This window comes from Panthera onca, chromosome B1 (assembly GCF_046562875.1).
Source record: "Panthera onca isolate mPanOnc1 chromosome B1, mPanOnc1 haplotype 2, whole genome shotgun sequence".
Taxonomy (NCBI): domain Eukaryota; kingdom Metazoa; phylum Chordata; class Mammalia; order Carnivora; family Felidae; genus Panthera; species Panthera onca.
Window position 1 is genome coordinate 88215406 of NC_138342.1, and position 14553 is coordinate 88229958.

General features: G+C 37.2%; 2 protein-coding genes across 3 annotated transcripts in view; one reads left to right on the plus strand and one right to left on the minus strand.

Moving 5' to 3' along the window:
* The window catches only part of ARHGEF38 (Rho guanine nucleotide exchange factor 38), a 131073-nt gene that overhangs the window by 111256 nt on the left and 5264 nt on the right, over positions 1-14553 (plus strand). For both annotated transcript variants that reach the window (XM_060654492.3, XM_060654493.3), the window contains 4 exons: positions 2648-2959; positions 6377-6520; positions 7324-7522; positions 7679-7938. In XM_060654492.3, the coding sequence (XP_060510475.1) occupies positions 2648-2959; positions 6377-6520; positions 7324-7522; positions 7679-7938 (915 nt within the window). The remainder of the gene's footprint in view (positions 1-2647; positions 2960-6376; positions 6521-7323; positions 7523-7678; positions 7939-14553) is intronic.
* The window catches only part of INTS12 (integrator complex subunit 12), a 35259-nt gene continuing 34436 nt past the window's right edge, over positions 13731-14553 (minus strand). Inside the window, exon 8 of the mRNA XM_060654504.3 lies at positions 13731-13975. The gene's annotated coding sequence lies outside the window, so the exon portion shown is untranslated. The remainder of the gene's footprint in view (positions 13976-14553) is intronic.

Below are 14553 nucleotides of genomic sequence, written 5' to 3' on the forward strand. Positions count from 1 at the left end.
CTGGTAAACTAGTTTGAGTAATACAAATTTTAATTTAGTATCTTTTGTCCCATAGGTATTAATATAGCATAGTAGCATTTCAAGTATTATATAGAAGCTATAATAGATTTCTGCATCATCTTGAAGGTCCTTGAAAGTGGTATTTTATGTTGGCATTATTGGCATTTGGGGTCACACAGTTCTTCACTGAGGCCCTCGTGTTGGGGGATGTTTAGCATTTCTGGTGTAGCAGGCTCTAGATCTCAGTAATGCCCCCGAGTCATCCAGTGAATACCCTCACATAGTAGTTCCAAATCCTAGGAGATGATGCAGCCCCACCCCCCAGGAAAAAAACACTCAGAAGCATCTCTCTTTCCTGGCACTGGGGAATGGAAAATCAGGATCACATGTGAATTAAGACAATCGACGAGATAAATATGAGAGCAAGAGAGAAGTTTTTCCGATGCATGTGAAGTGGAAAAAGTGTAGCTAGTTCTTTATAAATTTCTGGGCTTAATTACAGAGAATACATTTTAGAAAAGTCCTTAAGGGTTTGCTCTTTAGCTTAATTCCAATGTATTAAGTCGATGAGTATTTATTGAGCTGTCAGAGCAGGGTGTACAGCTTCTCCCTCAGCAAGCATGTCCAGAATTTGATAAAAGAAGGGCAGTGTTCTTCTCCACCTTGCATGAGACCACAAGATGATAAATTCGGCTAAATTAAAATAATCGAGAGACATCAATATAAAAGTAACTTTTTAACTTATGAATAAAGTATATTAAACTTTTTAAAAAACCAAATATTAATAAGAGCTCAAAAATCTATCTAAAGGCAGAGCCGTGTTTTTATCTAACCTTAACTAATACTTGCCTACATGTTTTGTATAGGACAAAATATTAAAAGAAATTCTGATTCTTATTTGTTCCAACCATAATTCCTACGTCTGGGTGAATCAGTTTATGTCTATGATCCACAGGATATATATATAGTAATTATGTTGTGATATTGTAATTATATTACCTGTAGAATCCAATCAAGTTACAAATATAGTAATTTATCCAAGAACAGTAAACAGATTCTTCATTTAGTCAAAGGACTCATTAAATAGTCTGCTGGTGTATATTGATTATTTTATAAACTAGACATCAAATTTAATCTGTGTAGTCTATTGCTAGTACCAGTAAGAGATTGGTTTCCCCTCTCTGTAGATTTCCTGTGAGTTCAGACAAAGTTACCAGAGGCTGTTTACTGCTTAGATGCTGATTCCCTAGGACATCTTTCAGGGTACAAAGGAGAAACCTACTTCCAAATTGCTATGACATAATCACGTAACCCAAGCATATATGATAAAGGGTCAAGTTGGCAGTCAGCAGATAGGATACTATTTGCACTTCAGAAGAGAGGGGGAGGAAAGAGAAGTACCAGAAATTAAATTCAGTGTGCCCAGGAGCTGGCATGGGGTTGGGGGTTAATATGAAGTTCATTTTCCTTTCTTTTAATTCTTTTTTATTTATTTATTTGACAGAAGAAGAGGGAGAGAGAGCAGGGGGAGGAGCAGAGAGAGAGGGAGAGAGAGAATCCCAAGCAGGCTCCACGCTGTCATCACAGAGCCTTTCACTGGGCTTGATCTCACAAACTGTGAGATTATGACCTAAGCCAAAATCCAGAGTTGGACGCTTAACCTGCTGAATGAACCAGGTGCCCCATGAAGTTCATTTTCAGTGACTCAGACCTAATAATGTAACAATTTAAGAAATGAAACAAAACCAGCATCAGTTTAGTCTTTCAATGTATTTAAAGAGCAAGCAATAATTCTGTTGTCATTTCTATCACAGGAGCAAAATACCTATAATAAGGAGGTACTTATCTATATAGGGAATACAATTCCACTACCCACAATGAGTTACCAGGGTAGCCAAGGAATTGAGACGGATGTGGGAGGAACAGGATATAGTCTCTTCTAAGACTATATTCCTTTTGTTGCCTGCAAAGGAAGGAAATGATATGGTGAGTCATTTGCAGTCTTAGGGGTCAAAGACTAGAGTTTGCCTCCCACCCCATGGGCTGGAGTAGCTCTGTTTGGCTCTGGGATTAGAAAGAAAGGGAAGAGGGGCGCCTGGGTGGCTCAGTCGGTTAAGCGTCCGACTTCGGCTCAGGTCATGATCTCACGGTCCGTGAGTTCGAGCCCCGCGTCGGGCTCTGTGCTGACAGCTCAGAGCCTGGAGCCTGTTTCAGATTCTGTGTCTCCCTCTCTCTGACCCTCCCCCGTTCATGCTCTGTCTCTCTCTGTCTCAAAAATAAAAATGAACGTTAAAAAAAAATTAAAAAAAAAAAAAAAAAAAAAAAAGAAAGAAAGGGAAGAGAAAGAGTTGAAGGAGATGACACCAATGACAAAACTAGTGGCCGTAGAGGGAAAGTTGAGTGTATTTTGGGTGTGCAGGCTTTAATTTTTGTATTCCTCTATTCCTCCTCCTAGAGTCCCTCTTTTAAGTCCTGGAGTGGGTTTAGCTAGACAGAAAAAAAGATCACATCCTCTCTTAACTTGGCTCAATACTTTCCTGCCTTTCTTTGTGCTCCTTCAGGGAGGACGTAAGCCTACTGGTGATAGTGCAGGACATGTACTAGTTGTTGCTTACTCTGTGACAGCATTGTTTTTCTCTTTTGGCAGGCAGCCCATTTACAGAGGCTTGTCCTGATGCCCCTGTCAGCCCTGCTGTCCTTGTTCCCTGGGCCTCAGAAGCTCATCCAAAAGCGCTATGACAAATTGCTGGACTGCAACAGCAACCTACGACGGGCAGCAGGAGATGAGTCAGACTTGGCCAAAAAGGAGTATGAGGCCCTCAATGCCCAGCTTGTGGAGGAGCTCCAGGTGTTCAACCAGGCTGCCCGGAAGATTCTGTGGAACTGTCTGTGTAGCTTCGTCACTCTCCTTGGGGACCTGACACTTGTGGCTCAGCAGGTTTATTCCACAGTGGCACCGGTAAGCTCAGTACCAGCTCCTGCTACCCTGGCCTGCGAGATCTACTAGAAACCACAGCCATGAAGGGGCGCCTAGGTGGCTCAGTCGGTTAAGTGCCTGACTTCGGCTCAGGTCATGATCTCAGGGTTCATGAGTTCGAGCCCCTCATTGGGATCTGTGCTGTCAGCTCATAGCCTGGAGCCCGCTTTGGACTTTGTGTCCTGCCCCTCTCAAAAATGGATAAACATTAAAAAAAAAAAAAAGAAAGAAAGAAAAAAAACCCACAGCCATGTCAAGTGGCCCTGTTCACAATGGGTATGTGTGTGGTGCATGTGTGTGCCTGCGGCAGGGGCTGTATTTTAACTGAAGCCAGTCATATAGTCTGTTTCTTTCTCTTTCCTCCATAGGAAAATTTCCTAGTTCAGGTTTGTTGTGACTTGCACACGTGTATTTCTTTTTGGAGGTTCCTCTTTGAATACCAAACACCTTTTAGCTTTGTTCCACTCATCAGTGAAGCCAGGGTAGCTCCACCTACTTGATGCTTTGCTAAAGTTTATCAATATTTATTTTGTATTCTCTTCCTATTCAACAGTTCTTCAATGCTAACCATGACTGTAAGATATGGATCCAAAAAGAAGGCCATCTCAATGTAATGACAGAAACAGGGTAACTGTCAAACCAGTCACTTTTGCTTCTGTTTTCCTCTATGGAAAAAAAAAAAAAAAAAGGCCTAGGGTGTGTGTGTGTGTGTGTGTGTGTGTGTGTGTGTGCGTGTGTGTAATTTACCTTTCCATTAGGATATGATTTTATGACTATTTCCCTGACGGAGAAGAAAGATATTTACAACCTAATATCAACTTAAAAAAATCAGTGTGGTTTGTTTGCCCCTCATTTCAATTAGTTCTCATTCAGCTGGGTAGATATTTAATGGGCAACATTTGGAGGAAAATTAATTGTCCTGACTTTATTTTTCACTGTGTATTTAATTAACTTTTAGCTTATCCTTTGAATTAAATTAAGGTGAATAAACAGGTGCTATACTTATATGGTTCAAAAGGCAAAACTACATAAAAATATATAAGCAGCCTCACATAGACTCCTGTCCCCTAATGACTCATCCCCTACTCCACCCCCACTGTTACTAATTTATCCGTTTATGGTTTCTTCATGCCATTAGAAGTAAGTGCAAATATGTATATATTCTTCTGTATATATTTTTCCTATATAAAACTAGGAAATTATGGCAGCATTCTGCAGTTTAACCTTCTGGGGATGCATCCATGTCAGTACACAGAGAGCTTTCTCTTCTCTTCTATAGCTTCATACTAGTCTACTGCATAGCTATACAATAGTGTACAACCAACCCCCTATTTTCTGGATAACGACTTTATTGAGATATCATTCACATACCATATATTCCACCCATTTAAAGTATGCGATTCCACAGTTTTTAGTATTTTCACAAGAGTTGTGCAGCCATCACCACAATCAATTTTATAACATCATCATCACCCCCAAAATAAACCCTGTGCCATTAGCAGTGAATCCACATTTCTGCCCAACCTCCCAGCCCTAGGCAATCACCAATCTATTTTCTGTCTCTATAGACTTACCTATTCTGGACATTTCATATAAATAGAATTTTATAAAATGTGGTTTTTTGTGACTGGCTTCTTTCACTTAGCATAATGTTTTCAAGTTTCATCCATGTTGTGGCATGTTTCGGTACTTAATTCTTTTTATTGACAAATAATATTTCATTGTAGAGATATACCACATTTTATTTATCCATCACCAGTGGATGGACATTTGGGTTATTTCCACTTTTGGCCAAGTATGAATACTGCTGCTATGAACATTTGAGATCTTAGTGAATGTATGTTAGTGGATGTATGTTTTCATTTCTTTTGGGTACATATCTAGGAGTAGAATTGCTGGATCATATGCTAACTCTTGTGTTTAACCTTTTCAAGAACTGCCAGACTTTTCCCAAGTGGCCACACTATTTTACATTCACAACAGTGATAACTGAGGTTCCCATTCCTTACGTCTACCTGTCTTTGTTTTTTTTTTTTTTTTATAGCCATCCCAGTGGGTGTGAAGTGATATCTCATTATGGTTTTGATTTGCATTTCTTTGATCATTTCCTTATTTTAAACTTTTTAAATTGAAGTATAACTTATGTATGGTAAAGTGCATCAGTCTGAAGTGCCCATCTCAATGAATATTTGCAAATACATACATCTGTGTAACCACCATCAAAATCTAGACATTAGCCTTTTCCAGTTCCCCTTAAGAGCCACTCATGACCACTCCTTGGCTACAGTCCCTCAAAGGTAACCATTTTTCTTACATATATATCGTAGACTGTTATGCCTGGTTTGTATTTCATGAAAATGGAATCATACGGTATGTATAGCTTTGTGTATTAACCTGTTCCTACGGAAGGATATTTGGATGATTCCAGTTGCCTATAGCTGCGTAACAAATTACACAAAATATGGCAGCATGTAACAACCAATAGTCATTTATTACAATCGTCTCTCATGGTTCTGGAGGTTCACTGGACTCAAGGCAGTCATTCTCAGTGTCCCTTATAAGGTTGTAGTCTGATAATAGCTGGGGCTAGAGTCATCTCGAAGACTTCCTCAGGCCCATGTCTGAGGTGGGAGATGGGGTGATGACAGAAGACTCAAACAGTTGCGACTAGGACAGTTGGGGCTCCATAGACCTCTCACCCTGCTCCGATCTTTCAACACAGTCTTTTGATATGGTGGCCACAGTGCAACTGGCCTTCTTCCATGGTTAATATTAAGTCTCCCAGAGTGAGTGTCACAAAAGAAACCAGCAGAGGCTACACAGTCTTTTTTAGCCTAATCTTGAAAGTCAGATAGCATCACTTCTGTCGTTCCATTCATTTCCATTCTGTTCATGGAGGCAATTAAAAAAAACCACCCACTTTTGAGGGGAGAGGGCATGGACTCCACTCCACTTCCTGAGGAGAGGCATGTCAAAGAATTTGCTGATTTGCTTTAAAGCTGCCACAGGTTCTTAACAATGTTTCTTGTTTTAGCTTCTTTCTCTTTCCCCCTATCCCACCCTACCACATTGGAAGACCCTCTTGCCATCAATTCCTGAGCCCTTCTTCCAAAATTCCATTGTTTTTTTTATTTCTCTTGTGTTCTTTTATTTAGGCTTGAACCTTTACAAAAATTATCCCTATCATTTTAGTGAGGTTTCCAGAGACAGCAAACTAAATTAGACTTTTTTTAAAAAAGTTTATTTAGACCATTTTTATCTAAATCTTCTAACATTGTCCCAATCTCTTGCTGTGGAGCTATCTTACACTTTCTTTGCTTGTCACAACTCTACTAAATTCAGTATCTAATATGGTTAAATAGTTGTCTGAGAAGAATGCCATATCATTTCTACCTATAGGTACCACTGCTGGCCTCGAGCATCTCTGAAATTCAGAATCGAGTACTAGAAGAGGTTCAAAATCTTAATTTTGTAAAGGACAACAGTGCCACCTTTATTGAGAGGAAACTTAGTTTTGAAAAGAAGAAGCCTGTGCAAATTCTGGTGAGTTTGGTAGGGTTCGTGACAATGACTATCACTTATTTTCCTTGTTCAAATCACAGTGTATTATTTTTCATATCACTTATCTCATCCTAGTATCCTGTAACTTACCTACCTATTATATTTAGGATTTCTTGTCTACTTCTACTTTCTATACTATGAGTTCTGTAAGGTCCTAGATTTTTGCCTGTTTTATACATGACGTATTCCAAGATGCTAAAATGGTGCCTGACAACAGATATAAATATCTCCTGAATGAATGAATAGAATTTTATAGAGCAAAATCATATAGTCCAACTCCTTCATTTTTCTAGATAAGGAATCCCAGGCACTGAAGATAAAGTGGCTTTCTCAAAATCACTAGAGGCAGAGCTGGGAGGGGCCTAGGCCTTTTGACTCATGCCTAATTTACTGATATTGTTTCCCAGAAAAAGACATGCACATATACAATTTACTTAATTAAATAGTATTTTTCAAGTGCTTAATACACAAGGAGTTGTCTACAGTACGGCAAAAAATAAAAATTGTTCTATCCAAGAGGGATTAGAACCTCTGCCTCCTTATGCTCAGTTGGATTTTCTTTCCTCTCTGCAACACTGCCCTCATGTGCTAACTGGAGAATTTTTCACTGCAGAACTCAGCTGGATGCTTCACAATAATTCCAACAATGCCTTAGTGTTGAAATAATCCCAAATCAGTAGATGGCTTCAACATTAAAAAAAAAATCTCCAAAGAAGTATTTACCAGTTCAGTGAGGATTTTATTATACATCTATGTAAACCAAAATTTCTCCTTACTTCTCCCAGCCTGAAGTGCCACGTCAAACTGATGTTCACCGCTCCAAACTTCTGTCCACGTACAGTAAGGAAGAACTCTACCAGGCAAAGCGGAAGTGCAATGCTACACAAGAATATGACATCAATCTTCTAGGAGGGGAATTGGTGGCTGTGATGGAACAGAAAGATCCACTGGGGAGTACCAGCAGGTGGCTCGTTGACACAGGAAGTAAGGGGTTTTTTTTTGCATAAAATGCACAGAACTACCCCCTCTTTTCAGGTGGAGATTTCCCCACAGGCCACTCTGTGCTTCTCTAAACACAAATGTTTGTTGAGGGTACACAAATGACCTTTTTTTTTTTCTTTCTTTCTGTTTCCTATCCAGTTATAAAAGGATATGTGTATTCCTCCTTCTTAAAACCCTACAATCCTGCAAAAGTGCAGAAGGTGGATGCTGAGAACAGGTTCTGTGATGACGATTTTGATAACATCAGCCTCTTTGTGTCCTCACGGCCAGCTAGTGACAGTGTCACAGGCACCTCAGAAAGTAGCGTAAGTGATAGCAGCTCATCTCTTAGTGGCACATATGGAAAGTTTGAAACAAACGGCACTGACGCTGACAGTTCTCAAGAGGTAGATGAACAGGTAAGAATTTGAACCTTGATGTAAAACTGCTTGGCTGTTCAAATCATGAAAGATGTTCTAACAGCGCTCTATCTTGCTGCAAGCCTTGGTGAAAGGGTGTCAGCTTTGATAGCAAGGAGACCCAGCTCTATGAACACTTATTTTCTGTGCACCTTTCTGCAAGGAATTTAATTCTCTGAGCCTGTTCCTCAAGTGAGGAAAAGAGGACAATAATTCCTACTTTGCAGACTTGATGTGAGGATTAGAGAAAACGTATATATGTAAAGTACCCAGCACAGAGTAGACACTCAGTAAATAGAAACTGTTACTATTACTATCCTGCTGTTATGTACTTGGAGTAAAGCAAAGATGGCCTTTTTATATTCCTCCATCAGAGAAAAACAGTTCAATACTGAACAGATTGCCGCCATAAGCAGCATGTGGAAAATTGTCCATGATTCCTCTAAGAGCAGTAACATCATTGAGCTATCTAGTAATTGGCCATTTTTAATCTCTTGTACCATATCCTGAAACCTTTAAGAGCTACTTTTCCCGCACTGCACCAAAGCGGAGACTATTGGGATAATTCTTTTGCAAATTTATAAGTTACCTATAATGTAGCACTCCTTTTTCCTACATCAGAAAGTTTAAGTATATTTAACTGTTAAACCTCAAGTGGCGACCAACTAACTGCTTCTCTTTTTTTAACTTGCTTTTTTCTTTAGTGGCTTTTTATTAATTAATTTAAATTTGTGTTTATATAAGGGTAATACATGTTATCTGTGAAAAGTTAAAATGGTATAAAGGTATACATAAATTAGAAGTAAAGATCTTTATTCCCTTCTCCCCCAACTCTACTCTTCAGAGACAAGTATTAGGGTTTACGTTTTCAGACACTTTCTGTGCATGTACAAACACATATTTTTACAAGTGGGAACATATATGTGTTAACATAATTTGGTTATTTTTTTCCACTTAACAATGTATCTTACACACAACAGTACTTAAATACTACCTTATTCCTTGAAAAATTCTTCATAGTAATTTATTCTGTGGATATATCATAATTTATGTAACTATTACTCTAATAATGGGCATTTAGAATATTTGGGGGGGGGTTTAGAATTTCAAACTACTTCATGCAAGATCCTTGTTCATCTATCTGTGTGCACTTATATGAGTATATACACAGGATAAATTGGAGAGTCAAAGGGTATATATATTGGAGAATATGAGTATATATGAATATATACATAGGAGAATATTGGAGAGTCAAAGGGTATATATATCTAAAGCCTTAATAGACATTGCCATACTGCCCTTCAAAATAGTTTAGTTTCTTTCATCAATGATAACACTGATTCTTGTCCAATTCATGACTATTTTTTTAAAAAAAAACTTTATTAAGGACTTATTTACACATCATAAAATCCATCTATTTTAAGCGTATATAATTCAATGACTGAGTATATTTACCGAGCTGTGCAACTATCACCCCAATCCAATTCTAGCACATTCCCTTCACCCCCCAAAATCCTTTGCACTCTTTTGCAGTCAGTTCTCTTTCCCACCCTAGCCTCAGGAAATGACTGATTTGCTTTCTTTCTCTCTATATTTGACTTTTTGGTATATTTTGTATTAATGAAATCATACAACAAGTGGGACTTTGCAGCTGGTTTCTTTCACTTAGCATAATGTTTTTGAGATTCATCCATGTTGCAGTACATACATGTACTTTGTTGCTTTTTATCACCTGATAGTATTTCATTCTATGGATATAGCATATTTTGTTTATCCATTCACCAGTTGATAGACATTTTAGGTAATTTCTATTATGAATAATACTGCTATAAACATTTATGTACAAGTCTTTGTGAGGATTTCATTTATTTTGAGTTGATACATAGGAGTAGAATTGCTTGTTGTTACGGTGAATATATGTTTAACTTGTTTAAAGAAACTGCCAGACTGTTTTTCAAAGTAGCTGCACCATTTTACATACCCACTGGCAGTGCATGGGGCTTGTGGACTGCAGTTTTTCCACATCCTCACCTTACTGCCTTTTTAAAACTATTATGATAGCCACTCCAATGGGTGCGAAGTGTATCTCACTGTGGTTTTAATTTGCATTTGACTAATGCTGTTGAATATCTCTCATGTACTTATTGGCCATTCTTGTATTTTCTCTAGTGAAATGTCCATTTAAATATATGCCCGTTTTAAAAATTGGGTCATTTTCCTTCTTATTATCCACTTGCAAGAGTTCTTTATATACTTTGGATGCAAGTTCTTTATCAGATATAATTTGCAAATAATTTCTCCCAGTCATAACTGATTCTTAACTCATCTAGACATTACTATATGTTTCTATCACTCTTCTCTTGAAGTTTCAAAACACTGTTTTTCTATTCCTTGTTCATTCTCTTAGTTTATTCAAAGTTTCTAGAAAACAAAATTATATTGTAATACCAATAGATTAATGAAATTTTATCAGTGAAATGTATAGTCATGATTAAATGTCCTGGCAGACTTTTAACTTATCCCAATAGCCTAGAAGGACAGAAATCTGAGGGCCAAATTTGTCAAGACACCCTAAAGCTGGCTTAATGTTGAGGTCCAGTTCTTATTGGCTTTTACAGGGGCTTTTGGAGTAAGCACCTCACTTAGGCTCTTTCCACATGGGATTTGTAGTCTAGTTCCTAATAGCCACTACTGCAAAGTAATTCTCTTTGAGTAATCCTATCAATATGTTTCATGTGAATTAGGTCCATTAGAAGTTTCCATTACCAAGAGAGGAAAAAAAAAAAAATGAGATAATTTCTTTTTACTCAAAACAAAGTATATTGATAATATCTCTTCATAAAGTGCAATTTGTACTCCTTTTCCTCTGAGTTTGGAACTGATTCAAAATAGACCTTGGTGTCAGGTATATATAATATATATTATATATGAAATATATTATATATAATATATATTATATATAATATTATATTATATATGAAATATATTATATATATAATATAATATTATATATGAAATATAATATAATATTATATACATAATATATATATTATATATATATATATATATATATATATAATATATATATATGAAAGCTTTATTCCTAACAAAACTGGATTAGAAAATGCAGCTTAGATCAGTGGCCACATAGGATCCCTGAATACCTACTTCTGTGTTAAAATAATTCAGCTCAAATTGCAGGCCTCTCCTGTGTAGGACAAAGTCTGTCCCGGTAAATTTACTATGATTTGAAGACAATGTACCTGTTAGAAACCTTAGCACAAGCGACAGAAGGAAAGACTACACGGGAATATTTCCCTTAATGTCTTAATTCTAGTCAATAGAGGTACATGGGCTAGTAGTTCTTAGACTTTTCCAGTTTTGCAACTACTGTTTAGCCCTCAGAAACAGAAGGAAAACCTTGTATGATCTTCCTAATCCTTACCAGAGGGCTGATGTTTTCATTTCGTTGACTCTTAGAAAGTGTGGAGACAAGAGAATGGTGAACCCCCATATTTGTGGTGTGACAGTCCAAGAGAACAATGCATTATAGAGGTCCCTAGAAGGTGACTGAAAAGTGGGAGTTAATTGTATCTTTTTGTGTGTGTGTGAACAGTGAGAATACATTGCATATTGTAATATGCACATTTGAGATGTCCTGCAAAGCAATTTTCTGTGCAGCTATTTAAACTTATGTTCTTGATTTTATTTTATCATCAGGATCATCAACTGAAACTTGTTTTGGTTTAACAAGATGACACTTTGACTCACCATTTCTTTCCCTATCCTTTCCTACTGTGGCAGTAACACTTTTTTTTTTTTTTTTTTTTGCTTTCTTCCAGAATTGAAATATCATATTGTCATTGGTGTTGTAGACTGTAATCTACTCTTATTAATGGCTCCAGTGGGCCCTGACAAGAAAGACAGGTAGAGAGGGAGCTTTGCCCTATACCTGATATTCAGGAGGCATCACTGGGATCCTAAAAATTAATCATAAATAGGCATGTTCAGACTGACTTCAGACTAGTGGCTCTGCAGTTTTTATACTCAAGCTAAGTTTTTAATGTGAACTCCAAGAATAAAAGGGATCTATGAATGGGCTTTGGAAGGATTTACAAATCACCTCAAATATGTTGGAAATTTTGTGCATATGAGCATAAATAACTATGGTAAAAGAAGTCCATAGCTTTCAACATATTTTCAAAGGGAAATTCTATTTTAAAAGGTTAGAAATCACTGCTCTAAAGACTTAACTTGCTTATGCATTCTCCCAGCCACTCAAGAAAAAAATTGTTGGGTTAAAAGCCTCCCACATTTTCTAGAATGGTTCTAGTGGATCAGAAGTCTTATGGGTAAGGTGAAAATATAACTTATTCTCTATAATAAGACACTTTTGTTAATGAAAGAGAGTGCCTACTAGATGAGATAACTGTGACCGGTATAATTGGGGGATATGGTCACTCTCCTTATTGGTCCTTTATTGGGACTGAAGAACCAATCCATTCAGATTCCTCCATGCACATCCCACACAGAAAGCATGGACTTTCTCCTAATGTTTTAGAAGCTCCCTAAATTATGGTCCAGAGACTCTGTAAGAATAATGGGGAGGAGTTAATGGATATTCACAACCTGACAGTACTGATTTATACTAAAGGACTTAATCTTTAATCTCGTGACTCACTAGTTTATGCTAGATCAAAAAATATCACAAAAACAGTCAAACAAATATGCCTTCCTATCCTAACGTATTTTCCCCTTTTGCCTGTCAAATAGTAATGACATGATTGACTTAGTTTTCTATGATGCACAACAAATGATCACAAAGCGGCTTAAAACAACATAAATGGATTATCTCACCATTTCCAAGGTCAGAAGTCCGGGCACAGCTTAGCTGTGTGCTCTGCTTAGCATGTCACATAGCTGCAATCCAGATGGTTTTGGGGCTGTGTTTCTCCCTGAAACCCAGAGTTCTCTTCCAAGCTTGTGGTTGTTGGCAAAACTCAGCTCTTTGTCCTGGTAGGACCGAGGCCTCCATTTTCTTGCTGGCCATCACTTTCAAATAAGTGAGAACCACTTTCAATAACTGGAGGCTGCTCTCAAACCCTTGCCATGTGGCTACGTCTGTAGGCAGTTTGCAATAGGGCTGCCCCTTCAAGGCTAGCAGATGAGCATCTCTCTGGTTTTAAAGTTCTCCCTTCAGAAATGGTCTGAACTCTCTCTTAAAGGGCTCACTTATTTACATCAGGCACACTCAGGATAATCTTTGGCTAACTCACAGTCAGTGTATTAGGGAACTTATTATGCAGGACATGTTCAACAGAAGGTGTCCATTTTAGAAGTCTGCCTATCATAATATCTAAGATGCCTTGCTTGGTAAGCAAGGTAGAGGACGAATGTGATGCAATCTTCAGCACTTTTCAAAGTGGACCAGGTTTGATAACGGCTAAACCCAGTTTTAAAGGGATGTTCAATGTCTGAGAATCAGTGCAGTTTCCTTTTTTTCACATAAATAATACTGACAACATAAATTTTGAATTAGAAACTTAGGAAAAGTTAGTTGTTTTGCAGATAATCCTAAATTCACTCTCTGGGCCTTCATCTTTACATGTTTCAACTATTTTTGATGATAATGCTACATGTGTAGTATGTCATTGTTTAGAAAGTGTTTCAAAATGAACCATCAAGCTGTAATATAATGTATATAAGCAGTCATTAAAATGAGGCATTAGAGAACTATTTATTGACATGAAGATTTTCAAATATATTTTAAAGTAAAAAGCAGGCTGCAAAAATTATGTATACTACAATTCCATGTTTATTGTTACTTCAGGTTGGTAGGTAGAAAGAAAAGAAAGGACGAAGAGAAGGAATGAGGGGAGGAAGGAAGGATGGAAGGAAGGAAAGAAGGGAAGAAATACAAGATATTAATAGCAGTTGGGTGATTCTTTCTTACCTTTCTTTAAAATTATTTCTTTATAAAAATTGCTGGCATAATAACAATATATAATTGTTCACTGAAGAATGTGAAAGCTTGTTCCTGGAGGGAAGAGAAGAAAGAGCATTTTTCATGCAATATAACCATCTCAGCTTCCTGAACTACATATGATATATACTGTAAATACTGGGTTTGCAGCTTTTTAGTTTTGGAAAGGAAGATTAAAATAAATTATTATTGTTGTTGTTGTTAATTGAAGAACTGGGAAGAAATCAATAAAATGAGATTCAGTGGAGACAGCTAATGTGGCCACTAAGGGAGGAATAATTAAATGCACAAATATAGAATAGGGGAATGCCTAGCTGGCAATGCTACTACAGGGAGAAATCTGGTGGTTAATAAACAGTGGATAATACATTGAGTATGAGTCAATAATTCGGTACACAGTGTTATTTAAAAAAAAAGTAAATGCCGTGGAGAACTGGGTTGTATTCATAGAATAGAGTACATACAATGAGCCAGAGCTTTACAGAGTACAAAGAAGCAGCGAATAAAATACATTTTAATAAATGCTGAGGAAAAAGAGAGAAGGATCAGATGACTATGGATTAAATTAATAAAATGTAATTAATGCATCTGGACCAAACATTAACATTGCAAGCTAGAAAGTTATTAGTTTG